This window comes from Rhipicephalus microplus, chromosome 8, assembly GCF_043290135.1.
Source record: "Rhipicephalus microplus isolate Deutch F79 chromosome 8, USDA_Rmic, whole genome shotgun sequence".
NCBI classification, from domain to species: Eukaryota; Metazoa; Arthropoda; class Arachnida; order Ixodida; family Ixodidae; genus Rhipicephalus; species Rhipicephalus microplus.
In genome coordinates, this window is record NC_134707.1 from 10,120,651 (window position 1) to 10,147,028 (window position 26,378).

At 43.1% G+C, this 26,378-nt stretch overlaps 1 protein-coding gene across 2 annotated transcripts in view; it reads left to right on the plus strand.

Annotated features, from left to right (window-relative positions):
* The first annotated feature begins 440 nt into the window (after positions 1-440).
* LOC119164100 (CCR4-NOT transcription complex subunit 2) overlaps positions 441-26,378 on the plus strand; it is a 30,905-nt gene continuing 4,967 nt past the window's right edge. Inside the window, exons 1-13 of one of the 2 annotated variants that reach the window (XM_075870986.1) lie at positions 445-578; positions 4,196-4,284; positions 8,880-8,940; positions 12,914-13,175; positions 14,141-14,242; positions 14,351-14,377; positions 15,029-15,156; positions 16,501-16,611; positions 18,273-18,356; positions 19,049-19,083; positions 19,245-19,347; positions 22,360-22,516; positions 24,658-24,719. In XM_075870986.1, coding sequence (XP_075727101.1) covers positions 8,883-8,940; positions 12,914-13,175; positions 14,141-14,242; positions 14,351-14,377; positions 15,029-15,156; positions 16,501-16,611; positions 18,273-18,356; positions 19,049-19,083; positions 19,245-19,347; positions 22,360-22,516; positions 24,658-24,719 — 1,129 coding nt within the window. In that variant the 5' untranslated portion in view covers positions 445-578; positions 4,196-4,284; positions 8,880-8,882. Of the gene's footprint in view, positions 579-4,195; positions 4,285-8,879; positions 8,941-12,913; positions 13,176-14,140; positions 14,243-14,350; positions 14,378-15,028; positions 15,157-16,500; positions 16,612-18,272; positions 18,357-19,048; positions 19,084-19,244; positions 19,348-22,359; positions 22,517-24,657; positions 24,720-26,378 lie in introns of both variants that reach the window. The other variant, XM_037416206.2, reaches the window with a different exon arrangement.

Below are 26,378 nucleotides of genomic sequence, written 5' to 3' on the forward strand. Positions count from 1 at the left end.
TTGTTCAATAAGACCTATGATTTCTTAATTAAAAACGTCTTAAATTTGTAATTTATGTATTAAAACCTCACGTGGATACTGTTCAATTAAGTAAGCCAACAACTTTACTTTTTGTTTGCCTTGTTAGTATTCAATTGTTTTTGTTGTAGAAGACTAATATGTATTTTAAAAATTAATTTTTTATTGCGTTTACGTATTTTTTGTTACAAAATCTAATTACTTTAATTTTTGATAAGCTTGAACATAAGGTGGCGTTACTACAACACGTAATCAATTGTAAAAGTTTAAAACTGACACAAATATACATTATGCACTGGAACTTAACTTTTTATAGCTTTCAAAAGCCGAAATATTGAACTAAAAGTTCAGAGTGCCATTACGAAACCACGAACTCACGACCGTACGACAGTAAGTTTCACCGCTTTTCCTTCAGAGGGCGACAGTAGTTCAAATCGCCATGTTTGTTACCCGAGTTGGTGTTGTGTGAGTGAACCGTGCTGTGGCCCAAAAAAGTGTACAAAAATAGACCGGACTGGTAGCGTTTGTTTAGGATAAGTTAACACGGATTGCCTCATCAGGTGACTACCTCACTTTATTGTTTTTTACCCGCCTTTGATAAGAGCCCCGTCGAAAGTTTCCCCAGTGCTCTGAGACGGGCTACCCGACTCGCCTATTGCTTCTTACAGCACTGACGCGTGCCGTGGCGGTCGCAGTGAGCGGGGGGTTGAGTGCTTGTCAAGAGAAGTGGCCCGTCATTTCTGGCTTTTAACGGGCCAACCTGGGAATCGGGAAACACGTGGGTGTTCGTACAGTGGCGTGGCCGCACGTGCTAAGGCTCGCGTTTAGAAAAAACACGGCTCCCCCCGTAAGTTCATTTCGAACTGTTCCGCGTAGCCGACTTTCCAATAAACAGGTCGGCAGCTACGTTTTCGGGTGCGCTCTTCCTCGGGGAACGGGCGCCGTATGTTCCACGCCAGTGTTGAACGAGACGAAAACACTTTTCGTTACGTGCTTCAAAAGTTCTCAAACGCGCGTAGTGTTTTTTTTGTCCCACGACTACGTGAGATGCGGTTTGCTGCTTGTGCTGCAGAGGGGGGGTTTGGTTAAGCACCCTGCGCCTTGTGACCTCGGCGTTGTTTGTTGCCCCCCACCAGGCTGGCCGCATCGGAAGGAGTAGCTAACACCTGGCCGACATTCGCGGAACTTGACCGCGAGCTCCTTCCGTAAGTTGCTCGCACCTCCCCGTACGAGACGGATGGATGGCTTACCAGCTGAAGTTCACTTACGCCGCTCTTTTAACCCGGCGACTGTGGAAAAAAAAAATATACATCTTCCCGATACCGTGATTTGAAACACCTACGTAAACTCTGAAAAACCTGCTCGACTGAGGTTTTGTTCGCTTCAAAAATGCCCATCGCAAGATGGTAGCCGTCCTATTGTTTTGACGGAGCCTAGTGGGTCCTTTTGTGAAGACCTGTTTCTTCGAGCAGTGTCCGATCACGCGTTGCCACTGAAGTTTCTGAAAATTTCATCTTTAAACTGCCCTTTTAAACTGTCGCAACTGCTGGCTTTTGCGACAGTAGCCTAGTGTTTTCGCTAGCGTGCCTTAGGACCCCACAGTATTTGTCTGCGAAATCATTCCGACATGTCGGTGCCTGCCTAGGTTTTAAACCGGCTGTCGGGCTTGGCGATTGGTTTCTAAACTTTTCGAGAAACCGGTTAGTGGCCAGCTTGTAATTGGTTTTCCTCGTTGGCCTGTCAATCGGCACGAAACGCACCTTGCACGCGTTTAAGTTCATTGTACTCCCGAACTGGAGGTGTTTTGTGTGCTCAGACGTCGCAGCGCAATCGTTTTTAGCGTAAATTCGCGGGAATGTTTCGAAAACTGCGAAACTACCGCAACCTGCGAACCGCCAATGATTGTAAAAACCTGGTATGTAGCAACGACGCGGCATGTTCCTGCGTGATCGAAAGTTGGGATAACGCGAAATACCGGTTCATACGAGCGAATCTCGAAACTTGGGCTTGTCTACTGGACTAAGTTTGTCCTGGCACTCTGTGACAGCTGCAACTCTTAGTAAAGATTTAGATTTCCTCAAGCACCTTAGCTATCAAAAGCAGGGAATTGTTTTTTTTTTTAATGCAGCTGTAATAACTAGACATTCCTGATCGGCATTTTTGACCACGTTGTGTACAGATTGCCTGGTATTCGAAGGGGTGCTCTGACCAAAACTGTTTTTTTTTTTTTTTTTGCAATTGAAATGATCGAAAGGCTCGCCTATTTCTTCAGACATGACCACGTAACAAACAGATGAGAGCCAAAGAAAGCATAGGTGGTGCCGATTCTAGTTCTTAATGAAATGGGCTCATGATTATTGTGATAAGAAAACAAAAGGGGACAATAAAGCAACCTCAGGAATACGAACCCACAACCTCTGCGTTAAACATGCAGTGTGCTCTAAACTGTGCCGCAGCAGTGGCCTTACTTGTGTCAACTTTCTGCGCTCTATATGCGTGTGATGTCGGGTTGCAAGTCAGATCATATCACTTGATAGATTGCACGTGGTGCTCTGGACGGAGTTTTTTTGTGTATTGGCACAACATAGCTTTTAAATAAAGGTGACTTTGTCAGTAGAGTGGAAACGAACAAAGGTTTAATGACTCCGATAAAAAAGGCGTCCCTTCATTTCGGCATGCCTTTAGCCCATCATGCACCACACGAAGATTCGATGAGGAAAATTAGCCTGGTTTGGTTAGTTGTCTTGCCTGGTTTCGTTGGGGCGTGTGCAGAGCTGGCTGAGTCGTTCATTTGCTTTTGATGTGCTCCGTCTTCTTCAGGGGCCAAGTCCTTTCGTTGGGTCGCTTGGGTCAGAGAGTCTTGAATTTCTCGGCATCGTAAAATGATGAATAAACACGACTTTGCCAGTAGAGTAGAGGTTTAATGAAAGCAAAGGTTTAATAACTCGGGGAAAAGCATGTCCTAGTCAGGCAAAATGTTCTTTTGCTGCTTGCCATGTGCAAGCTCTCCCTCTTGTGATCTCTACTTTCTTCAAACACACATGCACCAATAGGTACTGTGGCGACATCAACGGCATGCATTTGCTGGTGCAGTTAGTTTTTGTAATGGTAGAGGTCCGTGTAGTGTGCAGTATCCATGCACATTAAAGATTATCAGATGGTCAAAACTTCTGGAGGCCTTCACTTCAGCGTCTCTCATAATCATATTGTGGTTTTGGGATGTAAGAAGTGGTTTTCAGGCATAGAACTCTAGGTATTGTTATTAGTTAGTTTTCTTCACTGTGATCAAAGTGTAGCGAAAAAATTGTTGGCCTCTGTGCTTGAACAACCGTGGAACCTACATGGAATGTACTTACAAAACCCCCGTTAGCCAGAAACCTAGCTTCCCATTGTGCTGATACTTAAGCGTGACGGCTTCGTTCATGTCATGTGAGTTATCAACATAAATCAGTCACAATAGAAGCTGTCATGTGCAGCTGCAGTGAATATGATAGGGTGTGCCAGTGTGGGCACTTACCATTCTGCTTGCTTTTGAACTCAATCCAAATACATCTTGCCTTACACTTGAGTAACTAATAGGAAAATGTCCTGTTAGTGTGTTTATGTGATAGCGTTAAGGAGTCGATGTCGCAGAAAACCTGGTGTCATGGATGTTGTCTTTAAGGGAAAACTCCCAATGGATGCAAATGATAAATGTCATGGTTTAGGCTGGAACCAAACCCTTGGCATTGTGCATGGCAGTCAAGTGTTTTATCACAGAGTGGTGCTATTGCATGAAAATGCTTCAAAAGACAACAATATGCAGGAATTACCTTGCATAGAGTCATGTTAGCAAATGTAGCATTGCACGGCAGAAGCGTTGAATAGCACATTGCATCATGTAATTTAGAATGCATAACAAGTGGGTGGAGCAAGCTGCCCATCAATCACAAAGGGCTCAGTAAATCATCATGAGCCATAGCATCACCAACAGTGTGCAGCTAATTAAAAAAGTGATAAAATGTGGCATAGTAGACACTTTGCTTATTTACAAAATAATTTTGATGTAGTGGGTATTTCCCTAATACACGAAATTAATTATGAAGTAGTGGACATTTCTCTTTGTCTGTGCTTGCAGTGGACGCCTTGGTTTGCAACGGCCAGTGTCTCACACACACATGCATTTTTTTTCTCACAGCATGGACAAAACAGCGAACAGGCCTGATAGCACTGTCGCATTCCACTCTTGAAGGGACTCTAAAGAGCGAAACAATTTTTCGCGTTTTGGTAAAGTACGATTTCACAATCTCGAGAAAATGCGCCAAAAGAAAAAGTGAGTGCAGATGCCACCTAGAGATTCCCGCACCAAACACCATGACATCACACATTTTGAAGGTGGCTACCGAGTCCTGTGTAGAGTTCAATGGATGAAAATGAAGTGCATTGTGATCAATGGGTCCCATAGACCTAGCATATGAAATTTTAGAAAATTTTGTCGAGACAATGTCACGAAAATACCAAAAATACATTTTGAAGATTTTGACGTCACGAGTGGAGATTTCGGCACGAAATTTAAATGTGACACTTCAACCTTGATTTTTTCCAGTAGCAAAGAAACATGCAACAATAGAGTTCTCGAATTACAGTTTGTCAACACAAACCAATTCGTTGTTTCTCTTTAGTGTCCCGTTGAGAAAGCTTGAAGTTTTAAGAGAAGCTTTTATAAGTTACAGATCTCAGTGGTAGTGTTATTGTTCGCAAAAAACCCAGTGTAGTCCCCGGGAACATAGGGATGTGGGCCTCTAAAGAGGACTGGTCGCATGCGTGTTTGTGTGTACCATTTCTCAACAACTGATGCTCTCTTGGTAGTGGGCATAATGACGATCAGCAGTTTCTAATATGGCAATTTGAGCTAATCATTTTATCATGCCACATTTCATAGCTGGCGTTTATTGTTTCACACATGAACGTTGTTGCCTGTAGCAAATGAGGTGTTGCACTTCTAAACACATAGATCAAGCTCCTTTTGCCGGCATTGAAGAAGCAGTGTGGTTGAAGAAAAACTAAAAAATAGTAGAAGTAGCAATAAAATTACTGCCATACTTAACTTGCCCTCATATTTGTAATAGCGAAAGAGCTCCTTTATTTATTTTTTCTCTGTGTGTGCATACTATTACATAAAGGTAATGCATTTAAAGTGATGTGTTCAAAATGTGTTGTATATATCTCAAACTACTTTTGATTGGACCTGTGCTGCTAGCTTGAATAATGTGCATGATGTTTCAAAAACTATACGGGTTTTACAAAGTAGGCCGATAGGCATATGATCTCAATTTTAGTGCACTATCATAGCGCTTGTCGAATGCTTTCATGGTATTCTGCAGTGTTTAATGTTAGCTGCATAGCTTCGGAAGTGTTGTCACGGGCTTTTAAAAAGGAATGCTGGATGTGAAATAGTTGGAACGTTTTCATATATAGAGTTTCTGTAGAGAGACCTCTTGCATTGACCCTAAGCCCTGCAAACTTGACAAAAATCTCACTCAATAATAAAGAATTTGTGTTTTACGCATACACGAAGCCATAACAGCCGGGGTGTAAGTTGAGGAAGTTCTTACCTCCCCCTCACTTTTTAAAACTTTCATGCTTTAACTTTTCGGGTGATACTAAAATATTCACACACCTTCACAAGAACCACCAGTTACCAAACCTCACAATTCTACTTGCAACCGTCACCCCCTCGAAAAAGTTCGTGTGTGTGTGTGTGTTTGTGCAAATGTTTCGTTCTTCACCAAGTTTTTGTCACAAGTGCACAGCGTAAAATCCTGAGCAAGTGCCCCCCCCCCCCCCTCCATGGTAGAGAAAAATCTGCCAATGATTGGAGGGCAACCCTTGCTCAGTCAGATCAAAATTCATAGTGGCAGGAGAAGGGCTGCTAGGAATAATAAACATACACCCGGGACTTTTATTTAAATGCTTCTTTGAATATATAGATGCATTCATTGTTTTCATTCGTCATCCTTGAGCCTAAAATAAAAGGGTGAGTGAAACAGTAAGAATGATTGGAATAGAGGGGAGTTTGGGGGAGCACCCTCATATTTCAAATCTCCCTAAATATGAAGAGGGCGCTTGCGTGGGATTTTATGGTATATATTGTGACAGTGCTCTCCATCTCGTGAACCGACAGCAGCGACAACAACAGAAGCGTGAAGGGAACAATGTGCAGTACTGGCACGCACTTGGGGACGTCTGCCTCCTGTAAATAAAGCGCTGTTGAACCTCGTCCACAAGTCCTGCAACAGAGTGGTGGAGGCGCTGGGTACCCCGAGTTCTTTGCAACAAAATTTTCATCCCTTGGCCTTCGTCATAGTCGTCGCCTTGTGGGACTACCACCAATCTCAACAGGAGAGATGCATCGAGAATTCCAAGTTCCGAGGACGGTGGCTTATTCGCATCTTTACAAGAAGCCTGTACTCTGATAACCTGACTCAGTTGTCCAAGATGGCAGTGATACCCTCTGCAACTGCAGGCGGAGTGTCGCAGTTTATGCTGCATTACATAATACTTCGTCATGGTATCCCTCGTGCAGTAATTAGCAACTGTGGCTGTCACTTCACAGCTGATGTGTTTGAAGAAGTTCTGCATCTGTATGCCTCCAATCTGCAACATTCACTGAGCGACTGCCTAGCTGATTTCTCGCCCAGAGGGCTTCAGCTGCGAGGGGAGCAGTTATAGTGGGTTCAATCTAGTGAACCAACAGCAGCGACAACAACGATCGAAGGGAGAAGAGAACAACAACACGCAGTACCGGCACGCAGTTGATGTCCATCCGCTGTGTATAAACATCTGTTCAACCTTGTTTACAAGTCCCATAACAATAGATATCCATTCTCAGTCTGAAGCATAAAGCAGTTGTTAGCTGTGTGTGTCGTCCGTCATTTCCTTCAGTACCATTTTTCACGCTGTTCCCTTAAAGAAAATTCAAACTTGGGCTGATGGAGATTGCGTAGGACAGTTTGGAGCACATTGTCTTCTCATACAGTTGGGCTGATGTAAGTGGACATTTTGCATTTATAAAATTATCTGAAACGCTCAAAAATGATAAACATGTTTGTTATATTTGCCTCATTGTGCCGTGGTCACTTGGCAGCTATGGTGTCGTGCTGCTACACACAAGGACATGGGTTCGATTCCCGACTGCAGTGACCGCATTTTTATTGGGACGAAGTGTAGGAACACTTGTGCGCTTAGAGTCAAGGGAGCGTTAAAGAATACCAGGGGATAACAACCAATACTAAGAGACGCTACAATGTACTTCGTAATCATCGTGGTTTTTGGCACTAGAAACTCGGGTATACAATTTTTTGTATATTTGTGTATTAGTTGAAGAACTGAAGGTAACTTGGAACTACACTTTTTTTATAGTAAAAAAAAAAGGCTGCGATCATGCAGCTGTATTAAACAGGTCGTAGGGAAAATATCTGGGATTTAAAAAGAATGTTTTTTTTTTAGCAGATCTGGCTGGTATTAGTACCCCAGTAATTTGGTACACTGGTGAATTTTAATTGGTGTCAGTACAGTACCAGATCTCATTGGCATTGGCTCACTGCTGGTTTAAACTTCTCATCCCTGCATTTTAAGCTTGTCAAACAAACATGGAATGGTACTATTATACCAACATTAGTGTTTACATAAGTAGCCTCAAGAGGCTTCACAGCGTATCGCAACAAGATTATACTTGAGTAAAGGGATTATTGATCTGGGGGCCCATTTACATTTGACACAAATGCATCAAGGCATTGCAAAATGACCCCTTGCTTCATGCGATGTTGCATAAAACGGTTTTGGCATTTTGAAGATCTTTTAATGTCGTCATGCTATCATGAGGTTGGAAGAGCAGAAGAAAAAAGTGCATTTTTTTTTTTTTGAAGCTGCTTGGTGTTTGCACGCCAACGCTTCAGCCAATCACTTGTGAATAAATGCATCTCATTGTAATTGCAGTGTTAAAATTTTTAGCTGAGGCTTTAAAAAAGAGGTTGAAGTTGTGTAGTGCAGTGTACTAGGGAATCGGCTGCAGCTGCAAAGTTCAGCCCCTAATGAACTTAACGATGAAATCTGTGCATGTTTGATTAATAGGTTTACATGGATTATTATTCTGTATCATTTTTTCAGTTTTTCCAGAATGTAAGTTAGTTTCAAAGTAGCTATGCTTATCTGCTAAATGACTCAATATTCATTTGATATTTGCAGTAATCTTAAAATACTGGCTGTTGCAGGGGATACTTCCAACATGCGCATATTTTGTTTACTTTTGTTTAAAGTACTGACCACCGAACACTAGCGGCAGCTGTGTTCGGTGGTCAGTACTTTAAGCTGTATCATTGAAGCAATTGCTAGCCGCACCACCAAACATACAAAATGACTGACCAGAACCATTTGTCACTGCGAGCAATTACTTTTTCACTCAGCACACACTGACTTCATTCACTTTGGGGACTCCTACACTGTTTGTATAATTTCACCATATACCATGCTTATACATAATAAACTTGGAAATGATTGTGAAAAAAAATCCGAGTGAACCCATAATTGGAAGTGCCAAGTGAATAAGGAATCCTTGTGATTGCGTTTACTCCAATGATTTTCTTAAAGCCTTAGGAAGTTTCGAGAAATGTTTTTTTTTTTACTCATCATAAAAAGCATGTCGTTTTGTAACTTCAGTTCTGTGTCATCTTTGTTGCAGCTTTTTTCTTCATAAACTCATTCAATCACTCTTGATTCTGCATGCAGGCTTCTAATGAATTGTCACGTTCTAATCGTCCATTCCTCTGTTGTCTGAACTATTCATAATTAATATGAATGGGCGTCGTTTCGTTTTCCTGCAGATTATGACATCGTCGCCATCACAACCATTTGGATATGGCCAACCTACTGGAAGCTCGCTCAGTGAGTTGTCTCTCCAAAGTCACTCCCCAAATGTTCAGAGTGTTCCTTAAATTGAGCTGAAGCAGATTTGTTCATTGTCATGTTCTTGTGGAACTTCTATTGAAGTGTTTGCTGACATTTTTCCTGAGGACCAAATGTGCTTTGTGAGACAGGCACCTCAAATATTGAAGCAAAGCTCGTATGATTTGAATATAATGAACAGTGGCTGAGCATTTTCATGTTTTGTTTGTTTACTACATTCGTTATTGTGTACAGTAGCGTAACTTTCTGGGCGAGTTGCTTCGTAGTAGTAGGACGATTAAACCAGTCAAAAACCGCACAGGACAAGCGCTGGACTTAAAACTGAATGTTTATTGAAGAACTGCACACACCCCAACTAATGAATCAGCAGCGCATGCGTAAAAAGGCCATCTGAGCCATGTCAAACCTACGCACCTTACCGTACAGAGCATAAAATGTGTGAAACAACGTTCAAATAAACGCGAAACATCAGCTGTCTAGAAACGCGAACTCTTTCTCTGTGAGAAAAACTGAAGGTTCACTCACGAATGACATTTTGCCCTGCTTTGTTTTATGTGGTATTTGAAGCCATGAACTTTATAAAAGGTGTCAGAATAATGGTTATAAAAGGTGCACTTGTTTGGGACTTCTAGGTCAAGGGTTTTAAGGCATGTCACTACCCTTTGAAATGACGTTAGCTTTTTAAATTTTTTTATGTATGTATATATATATATATATAAAGTTCCAGATTTGTTTGCGTCTTGTTTGCGAAAACATTGGCACTCGTTGTGGGCTAGTGGCTGTGACTGGTTGTCACCGGAACATCCTTGTTCAACATTTTAGTCAAGGCAAAAATGCATTTGACGCGATCATGCGTGATTGTATACATATGAGCGTTCGTGCTGTGTGCAGAAAAAAAAGTGCATGATGTTTTGGGCTGAACGATATAACTACCCATCAGGTATTAGTATGTTTTAGCATCGCAAAAGCTGCATATGCTCTTCGCCATGACGAATACCAACCCAATAAAGGTATAGCTTGTTGTATCGGAGGCCTCATACGTCTTAATGGAAACAGTGGAGATTGTTTCTCATAAATGTGGCACTTTTGTAGTTTGATCTTTGAAGTCACAATGCTCATTGCAAGTTTGTGTTTCAGGTTTAAAGAGGCCAAGTAAGTATGCAAACACGTTTTAGGCATCAGATGCAGTGCGGTAGCTGCACAAGAGATTATGTATATAAACAAGTTATCAGATTTTAAATCGCATAAATTTTCAGTGGGTTACGAGGAACATTGTAGGGGAGAACTCCGCTTTAATATTCACGGGAATTTGTACAGCTCAGCCTAACGCATCGTAAAATGTGTTCCCTTTTTTTGTCATCTCTGACCAGAATTTGGTGTAGTGAGTTGGAATCTTATCCGGCACCTCGCGTACACAAGCTCGAAACCATGCTGCTGCCAAGGCTGTACCTCGTTTAAAACCGCACATGTCGCTATGAAAATTGGGCATGTTCATATCGATGCCATTCAAGTATTTTTCAGTACCAGTCATTGTAACCATGCAGAACGTTCGCTTTCGGAGATTTTTTATGACTGCCATCTACAACGAGCAAAGCATTACATGCTAACCTAACAGGGTCACGCATTATAGGCAGTGGCCCTCCCTTTAAAACCTGTTACTTTGAAAAATAGCCATTCGCAGAAAATTTTGTCGAAGGCATGCCAACACACGCAGCGCTGCTATGCAGAATGGCCCCACTGGCGGAAATTTCTTGCTAACCAGCACCTGCTCCATGGGAGGGGATAGAGTGCACAAGTGCATGCTGCGATGTGCTGTTTGCAAACAGGAAGAGGTTATTTTGGTGCAGAAAAAAAAATTGTTTATATCTGTTTCTGTTGAAAAGCTATAGTCTTTTTTTTTTTTGTTACTGCCATTGAACTGAAATTGACGTGTTTGTAGCCTCGTGCTATATAGTTTATGCACAACAGTCCGGATATGTGCCAAGCAGATCCTAGTATGCTTGCAGTAGTATATCAATGGTAAAGGGAGAAGGGTGAGGAGTGATAAGAGCATGAGTAGGAAGGAAAGGAGGAGGAGAGAGGCTAAAGCATGCACAGCCTTGTGTAGTATAGTTTATGCACCACAGACGTTGAATGTGCACCAAGCAGCTCCTAGCATATGGTTATTATCATCAAAAACCTGACTATGCATGCAGCAGGGACAGTGCCACTGCCTTGTTTCACCAGTTAGCCTCATCCAGTGCTTGCAGCTGCAGCATTGTTCCTGCAAACTTACCAATCTCATCGCATAGCATAGCATAACCATCTATAAATTAGTCTGGCAAAGGGTAAGAAAAGGAAGTGAGTGTGAGGAGAAAGGATGCAAGGGCAAGGAAGAGGAAAAGGAGGTGTGAGATGATAAATATAGCACAGTTTACTTTTTTTTTCCTCTCAAAAGGATATGATGATATCTAATGTGCTGTGCCTTGTGTACTTTCATGGTAATCTTATCGCAAAAGTCCACTTGTCTTAGCATGGACACTTTTTGAGTGGTGTATCTTTTATGTTTCTGTCTCGGGATCTGTTTTTAGAATTCTTGAACCCCATGAGAACTTTCTTCTCTGGAATTTATCTATCATATCAGTGAATGAGTAGCACCAACAAAAGTCAAGGGTGTTTGAAGATTAGATGGAGACATAAGTTTTTCAAGTATGAGTGTAGTGCCATGTCATTGGCAGCAGCAAACTACCGTCTTTGTTGTATGTAAAAGGTGTCGTTCATTTACTTCACTATGCTTAACCATGAAGCTCAAAGTTTTAGGTTAGTAAACAAAGTTGACAGTAAGCCTATACCATCTGCTGTGGCCAGTTTATAAAGCACAGTTTAAAGGCTGAGAAATTGTTTGTTGTCATATGAAGTGTGGTGAACACGGTCAAGGTTTTTTTTCTTTTCTCCTCTATGTTAATGGCGTCACTGTGCATATGTGTTATCAATGAGTGCATGCATTTTATATGCCCTTTCCTTTTAGAGGTCTTATTATTAGTGTTTGTGTAATTCTATTCACTTGCTGTTTATGAATGTTGCTTTTGCTTGATGGCCTACTTTCGCTGCCTTCTCTTTCACTGAGTTGCTTCCACTACTTACTTGGTGCACGATAAATGCTGCCACACTCTCTGTGTACTTAAAGCGTCTCGCATTTGTCCCACCTGGTGGAATCTTGCTCGTGCAATGCATTGGTTGCACAGGAGTGGGAATTCCAATGTGCTGGGGAATCATTGTCAGGCGGCAGAAAACTTGTTATGGGTGCATGCCCGCAGTGCTGAGATAAACTTTCAAGGGGCCCTACCTTTTGGGGATATGCAGCAACACAGTTGGAACCAATGCCGAGATTTTACACTTCCAGAAAACTGCAGTCATGTAACAGTGCGACTTTATGCACAGGACCATTTGTAGTTGACTCCGTGCCTGCTGTGTGGCAGCACCTACTGCCTCTTCTCCCCCTGTCTATAGACTCTCACGAAGGTTGTTCTCTCGATGACACTCTCCTGTCCACCCAAAATTCTGGGGCGACTTGGGGACGGTTTACTGTGGTTGCATGAAGATCTTCCATCGGTGTGGTGTCTCCTTGGTTACAGCTCCTTCTGTATTTCCGTGCATACTTTCTGCAAACTCTCGCACTGCTTGCTGCTGCGTTTTCTTGTCTGTGCTCTTTTTGACTGCCATTTGCTGTGTGGAGTGTTTTTCAAAAGGTTTAACTCTTTTGCTAACTCTCCATTACTTCCCACCAACCCTCTTATCTATCGTCGCCTGGTTTTGGCAGTTCAAGATGCATGCTGCTCTCCTGAACCTGTGGCGAGTTGGGGCAATGTTCCAGTAGTCACCATAGATGGCTAAATGGGTAGCCGAGTAGACAGCAGCCACTCTATGCACTGTCTCAACCCCTCCCCCCCCCTCTTCCCCCGATTCGGTGCAGTCCCTTTTTTCCCGTCGGTCTCCCAGCAGCAGCAGCCGGGAGTGCTGCCTGGCGGTGGGGGTTCCCGGGGGGCACCCTTTCCCGACATGTTCGGTGCCGACAAGGCGACCAGCTCGTCATCATTTGGGGACCTGGGCCTGCGAGGCACTCTCGGGGGCACACTCTCTCAGTTCCCTCCGTCGGTGGCGAGGCCTCCGCCAACAAGTCTGTCTGGTTTCCCACCAGCATCTCTGCCGCCGCCACAGCAGGCATCACCAAACAGGTTCGTGTGCACGGGGCTGGTGGTGTAGAAAATACTCGTGTGCCTGGACTTGACTGTCGGTTTTTGCCCGTGGTTGCATTTCGTTTTTGTTCAAAGGTGTATATGTGCCAAGTGTTTCTCTAAATGAGTGGGAAGATGGAGGCTTGAAGTAGTGAGTTGTCAAGCAAGGAATGCTTGATCGGCTGGTCTCTCAGCTGCTCAAAAAACACCAGACGCAGCTTACACTGCAGTTCGACAAAAAAGGGGTCATTTTCTATCATTTTTTTTTTTTTTACAAAAGTGAGCCTGCCAGCAGAATCCGACGAATAGCTTATGTAACACAACAAATAATATGCACACAACGTACCGCGAATACAGCATGCAACGCCGATGTTTAGCTTACTACGGGAGTGCATGTGCACACGCCGTGCAATCCATCACAACAGGCCTCTCCACGAGAGATGATCCCAAACGAGCAGCGCCCTGCCCCAGAGAGCATCTGCGTTGTTCATCATGGGCCTGTGCAACCTCACCACGAGTGCAGCGCCACCGGGATAACACAGCGCCATCCCCCACATAGCGACTACTGTAAACATGCCGACATTAGTGGCCCTTGGTGAAGTCGGTTCGAAGAAAGCACAGTTGGAAGCAGAAATACACGGGGTACAGGCACTCCCACACAGTGAAGCCAACATTTGGACAAGACATTCCTTGATTGATAACCTTTGATTGCTAGTGTTCTAGGGGGTTACAGTGTGTTTAGGAAGCAGTTGTATTGGGTCATTATCAGAGCTATCAGCCGTACATGACTCAGCAGCTGGGTAGTTTTGGTCTTTTGGTCAACTGGGCATGGAAGACAATGCTGACAAGAATGGCGTCGCGCAGTATGGGAACTCTTTGCTCTGATTCCAATTATTTGGGATTTGTATGCAGGGTCATTTGCATTTGTATCATGTTGTCACTCCGCTGTTTGCTGTCTCTTGCAGCCGAAATATGCTGACAATCGGGTCGAGAGCGTTGCCCGGACAGCGGCAAGTTGGCCCCGACATCAATCGGTTAGTTGGATTGGGAGCACCCCCCAGGACAGGGTAAGTTCTTGACGGAAAGCTGCTGCTTTTTCTGGCCTGAGGATTTGCCGTTCGCTTTATTGCTCGCTTTTGTCTTACCTGGTATGTCGCTGCTTTCTCTTCCCACAGGTACACGGACCAGAGTTCACTATGGAGGTGAGACTGTAATTATAATAATGATATTAATTACATATGTTTATGCCCACCATGATTTAATGACAATTGTCTTTCATTGACAAGCACAAACAACTGGTTTGATTCCTGGCCACAGCAGCTGCATATCAGTGATGTCGAAGCGAGAAAAAGATTTAGCTGCACACTAAGGTGTGTTAGCGTGGTCAAGATAATTAGGCACTGCTAATTATGGTATGCTGAACAATTGTACTGTGGTTGTGGCATGTAATACCCTAGATCTTAACTAGACTACATATGGTTGCATCAGTTTCTCACCAAATATAATGTGTAACGAACGTCTACTGATAATGTCTAGGATAAAACGTGTGTTTCCACGTTAGGTGTGAAAACAGAAAAATAACACTATTGCTGAGTGATCATTATTCCTTGCTGTATGTTTTTATCCACATACCACTTTGTTTGCACTGCCAAGATCATGTGATGCAGACTGGTGGGGTCTGTAACGTTGCTCATCTAATATTAAATGTTCTACATGATAACAGGAGTTCATCTGTAAGTTGACGCTGCATTCAGCGGTGTTGCATTTCTGAGCGACTGCAGTGCAGTCCATTTGGTAGTGTAGAGGAGCAATGTGGTCGGCAAGGCTAACCATGTGTTCTTTCCATGCAACAGGAACAATGTCCCAGCATCGGGGGGTGGCATATCAAGCTTTGGCATGTCGCACAGTTCTCGTAACTTCCCTTCATCACAGTCACTCATGGGGAACAGTCTTCAGAGCCAGCTGTTCAACTCTAACCCAGGTATTTGTCACCGGTTTATTGGTGGAGTAATGGGTTCAGTTGATGGCGTTTCAAGAGTAGGTACGCTCATGAAACAAACGGAGACAGCAGACGCGATCGGGCAACACAGACAAGCAAATGCAGATTTATTCACTTGCTTTTACATCTATAATATCTCCAGCCTGGTCAAATACGCCCCTAGTGAAACGCCAAAAACCTTATCAAATATTCCATTGCAAAACGCAAACATAACGGCAAACACAAGGTACCGCGAATGCGGCATCGCCAATGTTCGAGTCATGACAAGGGATTTACAGAAGACGACTGTCGGTGTCATGGATTGTGAACCCCCGCAAGAGACGTCCATCCACGATCGCTGCCAAGTGTCCAACAGAGACCTTCTCCTTTGTGCACCGGCCTAGCCTCTCTCCCGGACCGCGGTTACCCATACCCGCACGAGCCCAGTGCCATTTTCCGCTCGGTGGCTGTAGAACCTAAATGCGGCCTATCCTCGAGGCATGTGTGCACTACGAGGTACAAACGATTTTACAGGGGGTGATAGCACTTCCTCAAATTCTAATCTATTGCTTGGAGCTGATTGGTACGGCCATTCGCTAGCTCATTCCTAGTCAGCCTCATTATGGTGTCCATCACTGAATTGGCTGGTCGATGGGTAATTGATTGATTCATAGATTGATTGAGTGGCTGATATGCCTCAGTTCTAAATCAACCGTGTGCATTGGTTATTTACTTATTGTTCACTCTATAATTAGCTAATTCATTGCCAGCTGTTTAGTAATGTATCCATGACAGAACTGTAACTGATACTGATTGATTGATTGGCTTATATACACGGCTCATAATTGAGCAGTCGATTGATTAATACATGCATTCATTGACCTGCTGACTCTAGGGCATGTGAATGCTATTGAGAGATTGATTAAAATGCTATTATCAAGGTTGCCATCACTAATTCCAAGATACAGAAGCCTTACTGATCGGCCAGTGAAGTGCCTGACTGACTTCTGTCGTATAAGATCTGAAACGCAACTCCCTAGTCAAGCAGTTGTTCCATACAGGAAGATTCTAAATAGACCAATGAATATACACCTATGCAGTAGTTAATGTAATAACTGTTAATTTTGGGAATGGGCAAATCTTTTAATTTCTAAAAGGAATGCTAAAATAAAGTACAGTCTTACTGGCAAGGCATGCTGTTTTACATAGCTGTTTTTAACTGGACCTTTCCTCAGCAAAGGAGGTCTATTTTGTTGCGAAGCTGTACGGAAGGTAGACTGTGCATTTGGCAAATGGCATTTGGCAAATGGACCAGACCATGCTCCTTTTTTTTTTTTTTTTTAACAGCGTTGGATCTCTCCGAGTTTCCGTCACTGACGAACCGGGGTTCCCAAGAAGGGTCAGCGCAGTCCTTGAACAGCAATCCCATGGCAGGGAGGGCGGCATACGGCAAACTCTGTAAGTTCTGGTCAATTGGTATATCATGCCTTGAGCAGTGTTGTTACTTTGGTTTTGATGTTGAAAGTTTACTAGGTATAGGGAGGTGAACAGCCGCGGTGTAAAATGCTGATTGTTCAGTGTCACACATCGCAGCCGAGATTCGATCCCACGACCTCTGGGTCAGTGGGTTGATCCACGACCATTTATGCAATTAGATTAATGTCCACATTGCAGAACCCAAGGTTGTACAAACTTCAAGGTCCCTCTATGTGGTCTGCCTCATTATTGTATGATTTTGGCATGTAGTGTACCTTAATGAAATTTTTTAATTAAATTTTTACTGATCGTCTTCAGTTAGTGAACCAGTGAATAAGTGCTTCTTTTACCTCACTCGCATTATATTAAAGGGCCTCCTCACCAGTCTCTAAAAATACGAAAAACGGGCGCATTATCCTTGCATAACGTTTCTCGTCTTTCTAGCGATTCCTGTAACGTCTATAGATTACATGCTTTCGATGGTCCATATACACTAACTGTAAAACGTGAATTATCTCCTCGGCCTATTTGCCGTGCAGCTACCTGTCGGTTTTTCCTTGTCTTGTACGACTATCGTGCGCGACCAACTGATTTAGTTTCATTTTGTTCTGCAAGTGGAGCCAGCAACGCGTAGTCAACAAGTACAAAATCTGAATAGGTTCAATGCTCAGCGCTTCCGCTGTACACGCGCCTTTAAGAAATAAATAGCGAGAAGGAGGTATCTGCTGTAGGAAGGGTAACGAAGGCAAGGAGAAAACCATTTCTTCGTTTTTGAATGCAGGTTGGTGAGGGGCCCTCTAAGATGTTGTTCTAGTTCAAAGAATACTGACATGATGTTCTTGTGCTAATTTCCTGTGCTAAGCTGAGGTTTAGAACATAGGTAACTTTGGTAAACAGCTGTTGAGCATCGTCAATAATTTAAACTTAGGGGCGCTTCTGCGGCTAATTTTAGTTTTACGTGTTTTGGCACATTAGTGTACTCCGTTGGTACATCACAACTGGTCTTGTTAGAGCAGTCCATAGAGGCGTTTTGGTGCTTTCACTGGCTAATCGTCTTTTGGGCTGTGATGCCACAGCACAGTACAATCTCAAGAAATTACGCTGAAGCTAGATGTAGAAAAGCCTTTGTGCTAAATTATTTAGGGCACTCGAGAATTATACAGTACTTTTTCTCTAAGTTCGAGGTGTCGGGCATAAATTAAGTATGCAAAAATGCTGTACCGGCACTCCCTTAAAAAAATGTTTCTTCTTATACACTAGAATACTGGAGCATAGCAAAAATCGACTAAAGACTCAAGAAGCTGCTTTTCTGTTGTTTTTTCTTGGTATTAATTTCATTAAGTTGCTTCATCTGTAAATTTATATATCATTTGATAACAGGGACCACTTTATATCATACCATACTACATGCTTTTATCTGTGGGTGCTTTTGATTTTATTAAATATACTGTATGGTCGTTTCACATAGTTGGTGTACAGTGTTTTTCTATGTGCTAAAGTTGTTAGGGAACCTGTGACAATTTTCGTTGGTTTCCGTAAAAGTGTGAAATGCATGGCCATAAAGGTCTGTAGTAAACTTCAGACTGTCGAGTAGAGTAAAGTTGACCTGAATAGGGTATTTCACTCTTATCTCTGACATGCAGTCGGTATGGTGAAGCAGCCCAACAACGACTCCAATGAGTTCCACATTCACAATGAGGACTTCCCCGCGTTACCGGGCTCTCAAGGTGAGTGCACCTTGACTGGTTGATGATAACGAATCGGTTCACTTGGCTGTGAGCTGTTGATCCGGTCAATGACTAGCCAGAAAACTCGCTAAGTTTTGCCTCTTCCTGGAAAATGTCTTTCCTACAGGGGGGGGGGGGGGGGGGGGGCTTGCGAAGAGCGATAGTTAGAACCAGATTGAATAGGATTTAAATAGTGAAGATGCCAAATCAAGTGTAAATTTAATACTATTCGAATAGTTCTCAAATAGTAAGCTAACCATTAACCATTTCCAAACAGCGTTTTCTATTGTGCATTTGCAAAATTTTATAGAAGGAACATTGCGATTATTCTCATCTGACAAAAAGTACCACAATCTGGTGGCTTTTGTATTCCAGTTAACATGTACCAATAAGTTCAACAACAAGTATTTGCTGATACATGCAGCTAGTTTAGACACCCAGATTTCGGAACCAGTGCTATTGTATATCAAGAAATTTAAGTCGGAAAAATACGGAAGCTGCGTTTTCATGATTCTGTAACTTCATGCTTCTAACAGATTCTGCGGTTCACGTCAAAACTACTAAGCGTAAGGATGTCGCTTTTTTAAAGCGGTTTGTTTTTTTAATCATTTTCCTGGTGTCACTGCACTGCAAGAGTATGGTTGCATTATATGAATTTCTCTTAATTTTTATTCTTTTTTTTATCCTTGAAGGTCAGGAAAACAGTCAAGACAGCCTAAGTAAACAGGTGAGTTAAAAGGCACTGCTCCTTATGTGTATTGGCACGCATGCTTGCACCCTGTTTTTATGCGTTTAATAGTGGATGTATAAGCACATACAATATAAAACAACTTTTATGTTTGCGCATTCTTAGCATACTTGTTCGAGTGACGAAATGTCGCTTTTCAGACGAGTAATGCCACCAGCGAGTCCTCGAAAGATGGCAGTGGTTTCTCTAGCGACAAGGTGACGTCACAGCCGGTCAAGAGAGGCATCCAGACATCAAAAGATGGTAAGCAGCCATTTTCTTGTAGAGCCAAAGACCGAATAGTGGGGCAGTCTGAGAAGACTCATTCAAGTGCTCTTTTTTTTTTCTCACTCAAGCGATGAAATCCCTGCAGCCACGTTTGAAATACAGTCGACTCTCATTAATTCAAACTTGAAGAGACCTCTGAATTAGGTTCGAATTATCAGAAGTTCTCAGATATACGACTGTGGGTGAGGTGACACCACACATTATGACTAGGCATTGATTTTATCACATTTAAAAATTTGTATAGTGTTTTTCTGCCTTAACTGCATGCAATGAACTGAAAGCAGAGATGTAACGGCCACAAGTTTACGGCTATTTACTGCTAATCAGACCTTTTAAAGAAATTGTCAATTGCCAACTGCTTCTTTGCTCTATGTGCCTTCAGCATAAAGCTCTCTATACTAGTTTAGAAGCATCACGGTCTACCATGCATGTGTTTCACTTCAAACAATCGTTTACTTGCGAAGCCTTTTTTTCTTTTAAGTCGTCAGATGCTTATTCCTCATTTTTAGACTTTTAGGATTATATGAGCTCACAAATTTTTAAATAGTAGTGGGGAAGCAGGAGATATTTTCTGGTATAGGAACCGCAAAAAGAACGAATTAACTAAACGATGGAGTTTGAAATGAGAGGCTTTTAAATACATTGAAAGAATGAAGGGCCAACCCAAAAAATTGAATTTTGTTTGAATTAACCGAAAGTATTAATTATCATAGTTTAAATTATTGCGAGTCTGTAGGTGTAGCTCTTAAGACCTGCCGATTCTTTCATTAAGTTTTGCGGTGCTCGCACAGGCCCGCATTCAGTACCTGCAAGGAGCCCAGCCAGTCATTCCTATGGTCAGATACAACATAAGTTTGCAGCATTTTCTCCAATATTGATGCACGCTAAATTACAGTGATGGGCGCGCGCTCCAAGTTTACGTCTTGAGCCATACTTCTAATTTTCTTCTTTCTTTTCCTTTTCTTGTTACTGTGTCCTCACCTTTCTTTCCTTCCTAAAAAAAAAAACAGATATGTTCTGTATCCCTCTCAGTTGCAGTTCTAAGCCTCCCTATGTCCTCTTTTGTTAGACTGAAAAGAAACGGTGCAAAATTAAAAAATTGTTTTTTTGTTTCCAAGTAGAAATAGCTCGACAATATAAGGATCACACATCTGAATTGCAGGTCAGTTAGGCTAGTCGTAGATCCATAACATGAAGATGTTTCAAAATGAGATGACAGGGAATGTTAATAAAAAAGCATATCTGTCGGGAAGATATAAAAATGTCTCCAGTAATACCTCATTAACTCGAAGTCATAAAAACCAAGAAAAATTTCTAAATAAATGGATTTTTTAGATAAACAAAGTTGCGCTAATCGCCGGGAAAATTGAGCATTTTTTCAGAAAAACCACTGCTACTTACCGGCTCTTCAGCGGCAGTTTCTAACCTCTCTTCTCATGCAGGCTTAAAAAAGAAAAAAATAATATACAAGAGACTTTAACCGGCTGGCTTTCGCCCTGCATTTTATTTAGCAGAGAAAAACTGCCTAATGCTCGTATGCTTTGCAGTCGTACTCAGGCTAAAGAAGGCGGCTTCCAGCTGCTTGACACATCGCATCAGTCGATGTTCCCCTCTGCTGCGCTCGATCTTATTCGAAAGCAAGCGCAAGCAAATTTTTTATCTCTGAAGATGTCGACATCTTTCGAGATGGTTTGTCATTGCCGTCCTCTTCGGCGTCTGTCATTTCTTCGGTCACTGCCAAATCCTCCTCACACAGCACGTACTCCAGAAAGGTCGCATCATTTTCGGTGGTACTGTTACCTGTAAGCTTGATGACCTCTTGAAAAAGTTTCTCACAGTCTGTAAAGTCATCCGTCCACAGCATCTCTGCTTCTGGCAAACTGGCGGCACGTGCAAACGTAGCATGCGCAGAGGAGTTGGTGATAGCCGCAGCACGAATTTGCTGCCAAGCGCTGCCGAGAAGGTGTACTGCTCCCAGTAGGTCAATTTCATAGCCTTTGCTGTTTTCATAAGACAACAAAATTCTGTCGAGAAGACTCTTTCGGTGGAAGGCTCTTTCGACTCTTTTGGCGTATGCCATGCTTGCTGCACTCACGCTAAGTTGCTGCTCCTCACAGTCAGCGAAAAATTCGTATCGTGTGGTTTGCGCAGACGCACGGAAATTATACCTCGGGAAATGTCATGTGCACTGCATAAAGTGAACGAGACAAACTATGCCAAGTGTGAGCAGAGGGCCTCCCTGCACAGCGCATGTGTCACATGACGTGCCACAGGGCTGCTTGACAAAGTTGATATGTCACCGGGCTGAGACTACGCACACTTCACATTCGCGGAAAGCATCAACATAGTGGCAGAGGCGGCTAAATAAGAAAAAAAAATCGACGTACTTCAGGCGGGGCAGCATTGCACGAATCTTGTGAAATGGTCCAGCGGTAGAATTTTCATTTCACTCCTAGTAAAGATTTCGAGTTATTTCCAATCTGACCCAAAGATACTTCGAGATAAAGGTGAAAATATGCATGGGACGTATAGAAAAATGTTAGGTGCTGCGGCAAATTTCGACTAAGCCGGGGTGTTTTTTGTGTGATATATGAGCTCGAGTTAACGACGTATTACTGTATGCACATCGTGGGAGACAGCTGTGTCCAGTCATTGCCAGTCCAAGTTGGCCATGCCCGCCATGCACACCAAATGGAAACTTTGTCGTCTTTTCCTTTTCTCTACTACGGCGTTTCTCTTCTAACCGTCCCCATCACATGTAAAATGTATATAATTTAGTCAAATTGTACTCACATGCTCTCTGCATGGAAAACGCAAATGCAAAGGTACACATCTCACAAATATTTAATGAGAGACCAAAATTTATAGCAGGGGCACAGCTGACAACCTTTTGCTTTTAACGACTGGTCCCAAATGCCACCCTTCTTTGTCTCTGCTATGTGCATGTGTTAACATTGGATAGTGATGCATAATGTGTGCTTCTCACAGGGACGGTAACGAACATCCCTGCGGGCATGGTCACGGACCAGTACGGCATGGTGGGGCTCTTGACATTCATCAGAGCGGCTGAGACGGATCCCAACCTTGTCTCACTGGCCTTGGGGAGCGACCTCACGACGTTAGGGCTCAACCTCAACTCTCCCGAGTACGTCTTCGTTTGGCTTTCGTAATTTTCATTTGGGCTTTCTAGTACTGCGTGTGTGGGTATGGTGCTCGATTAACTTGATTGTGCACCTCACACGCGGCTTTATCATTCAAGGATTTACTGTATTTACTCGATTCTACCGCGCCCTCGATTGTAACGCGCACCCGGTTTCCACGACGAAAAAAAAGTAGAAAAGTAAGACATCAATTGCAACGCGCACCCATTTTTCTCCATGGCCTGCACGATCACACCACTCGGGAAAACGACTCCTTTCGGGAGCGTCTTCCATTTAAATGTGAAGTATGGGGGAAGCTTGTGCCTATCTGATGTGCAACGGAGCATTGCCGTCACTCTAGTTTTACCGTGGCCCGATGTCAGCACGCGAACTTGCTTCGCCCCTTCTTCTTGACGGTTGTGGTGCCAGGCATGTCGAAGTAAAAAGGCGTCTGATCGGCATTCCCGATTTGCCGAAGCAGGTAGCCGTTGTTGTGCCGCAAGTTTAGAACGAACCTCTGAAAACTGGGAAGGTTTTCATCGTACTCCTCCGGAAACTTTTCACATATGCCCGTTCGCCTTCGGAGGGAAAAGCCTTTCCTCTTCATAAAGTTAGTTAGCCAGCACCTGCTCACTTTAAACTGGCTCCGCATTAGCCCTTTCTCTAAGGCTAACTGCATAGCCTGCACTTGGAGCAGTTCTGTCGTCACGGACCGCTGTGCCGCTCACTGCTCAATCACATACTCGCCGAGCAGCTCTTCAATTTGCGGAAACCGACCCTGCTGTGGTCCAATGAAGCCTTTGCGTGAATCTTTGCTGTCGACAATCTTCTGCTTTTGTTTCCGCCGGTCCCGCACGCACGTTTCGGGAACTCCGAACGACCGCGATGTGGCTCAATTTCCATTCGTTTCGGCACACGCAATTACTTTTCTTTTAAAAGCGGCATCGTGGTGCACTCGTCAAGTTTTTTATGTCGGCCCTTTTATGCCGTCGATGCTGATGCAGCACAAGATGACAAACTCCTCAGCACACTTACGAAGTGCCGCACATGGGAAACACATAGGCGGAAATGGCCGACGTGCCATGCCGACGCACGTAGGGGTGACCGTATTCATTTTTTTTTTTTGTACTCGATTCTAACGCGCATGCGATTTATGAACTCGCTTAACAGGAAAAAAGGTGCGCGTTAGATTCGAGTAAATACGGTACTGTGGAATGGGGACGCTTTAGCAAGTTGACTTTATTACTCCACCATATATGGTGCAGTTAAGTTCCATGTTTGCATAGTGCAATCGTGAAAACATATCAGCGGCAGGAGTTGCTGGTGAAATGTACTGCAATATTGATGATAGTGACTAATTTGAGTTTTTCAGAGTAATATAGCTATGTACCAGTCAGGAAATAATCGTTTTGCTGAGTGGACTTGATGGTAAACGAAGGTGTGAAGCCAACTCATTCGCAATTACGTTACTGCCAAAAATTTGCACGGACTATGAAGTAGAACGCACTTATTTACATTATGTGCTTGCTTTGTTATGGACTCCATCGCCAGATAATAGTGTTGAAGAGCTTGTTGCGTAGAATTACGGTGTAGGCATCGCTAGTTGTGAGCAAAAAATCAGCATTGTCGGTGAGTGAAAAATCAAGAAAGGTACAAATAAAATAGGTAATAAGAGCCTTGGTTCGAGTCAGAGTCAAATCCAGTCTTTACTCGCCAGGGTGGTTTAGTTACTAAGGCACTTAGCTGCTGACCTGCAAGATCGAATTTCAGCGTGTGCGTGTTAAAGAAGCTTAGGTGATCCAAATTTCTGGAACCCTCCACTATGGCGTCTCTCATAATCATATGGTGGTTTTGGGATGTTAGACACCAATGATTATTATCATCATCATCTATCGTGGTGAGTTCTTACAGAATAATTTATCAGTCTGAATTGATCATTGTTCTTCTTCAATGTTCATTTAAGAATTCGATATTAGTGAACGCGTTTTGGTGTTGAACACAATGTGGCCACATGATGCTCTACTGTATTTGAGGAGACTCTACAAAGTGCCGTAATATTGAGTCGCCGTCTTAGCAGTTCTCCTACGAATGCAGTACATTTGGATTGGTTAACTTAAAAGAACTGTTTTTCTGATTTTCTGCTTAGAAACCTTTATCCTGTGTTCGGAGGTCCCTGGGCAGAACAGCCTTGCAGGCCGCAGGACATCGGTGAGGGAGAAACTTTAGTGCTTACTGTGTGTATGTGTGTGTGCATGTGCATATGTGTGTTTGTGCAGTTGCTCTTGATTCCCAGGATGAACATGAAGGGGTTTTAAAAATCCTGTTCACTTTGCTGGACATTCAGCGGGACTTGTGCTCAGCCGCCTCTGAAATAATTCGGAAGGCAGTGAGAGAAGTCGGGCAGGTACACGATGCCAGAAGCTTAATGTTTTGTGCGCTTTTTGACCTAATTATGCACATTGTTCGCACTAGCTAAACTTGTCCGAGTACTGTGATAACTGGGGCATGCTTGCCACCTCTGCCATCTTTTGGTGACCATGCTGGAACCAGCTATGTTTAAATTCATGCACAAGGCAAACTTGGAATGGATACTGTACAGCAATGGTGCCTCTTGGGTTTTTTTGTCTTTTTTTATTTTATAATGCTTTGTTTATTAAGATAAGTAGCTCCACTGCAAGAACATGGTTCTGCTGGTGCAGCTTTGTCACTTTTGGGACTAATTTAACAAAAATGTCTGCAACATACAGAAAGTCAGTTTTGCCACAAGGCCATAGCATTAAATGCAATAGCAACCAATTGGAATATCGCAGTAAGATTGGCAAGCAGCTTGACACTTGCGGCACGCAGCCCAAGCACAACAAGTGCTCATGAAAAGAGTGAACAAGTCTATGCAGGATGAGCCCACACTAAGTGTCGTGGTTGTTACTTGGTGTTTGAGCAGTGAACTACAAGCGTTGACACTGCGCAACCACGTAGGCCCTACTTTGGCTCTTCTTGCTAGCAGCTCACTCTTTTCGCAAACGCAGCCGCCGCAGCGAGCGAAGTGACCTTCGTGCGGTCTGTTGCTTTCGTGGAAACTTTGTGGTGAAAGCACAAGGCATGCAAACCTCTCCTCCCATGTCTACACAAGCATGCAAGCATGGGTGACCTCTTCGTGTATGGCAAAGACAGGTTGGACGTGCGCACCTCAACTCTTGCAAAACAAAACTTGGCGACGGCCTTTAAAGCGCACCCGTCACGCCATCTCGCGTGTGATCGTGAACATGCTGAAGCACCTCTAGGCTATAGCTCATCATTAGTATGCGAAAAAGTGTATGCTTTGGGCAGAGTTGTGGCATGGTGTGCTGCAGAGCGAGGTGTTGCAGGTGCCCCAGTCTCTCGCTGCAAAAACATTTCTTCTGAATTATGTTTTTTTGTGACCTTTATTTATATACACTTAAAACTCATTGTAACAAAGTCACACCTGCCACGACAATACTTCTTTATATTCTAAAATTTGTTGCAGATATATATTTGCAGCACTGTATCTATGACAGAACCATTCCTCACTCACTTTTTTATAACCAATAGTTCGTTATCTCAAGGTTTGTTATATCGAGGTTTTGGTGTATACGTAAATAAAATGCAGAACATGATGCAGTGTGGGCGGCAAAAACCTGCCGAGACTGCATAAAATTTAACAAAATACACGGAACTAAACAGTGGGAGAATTCAAATAAGTTTTCAACTTTTGTTAAATTTTGTTTAACAAAAGTTGTTAAATTAGTCCCAAAAGTGACAAAGCTGCACCAGCAGAACCATGTTCTTGCAGTGGAGCTACTTCAACGAAGTATTGTTAAATATTGAAATTCAACTTTGAATTATAAC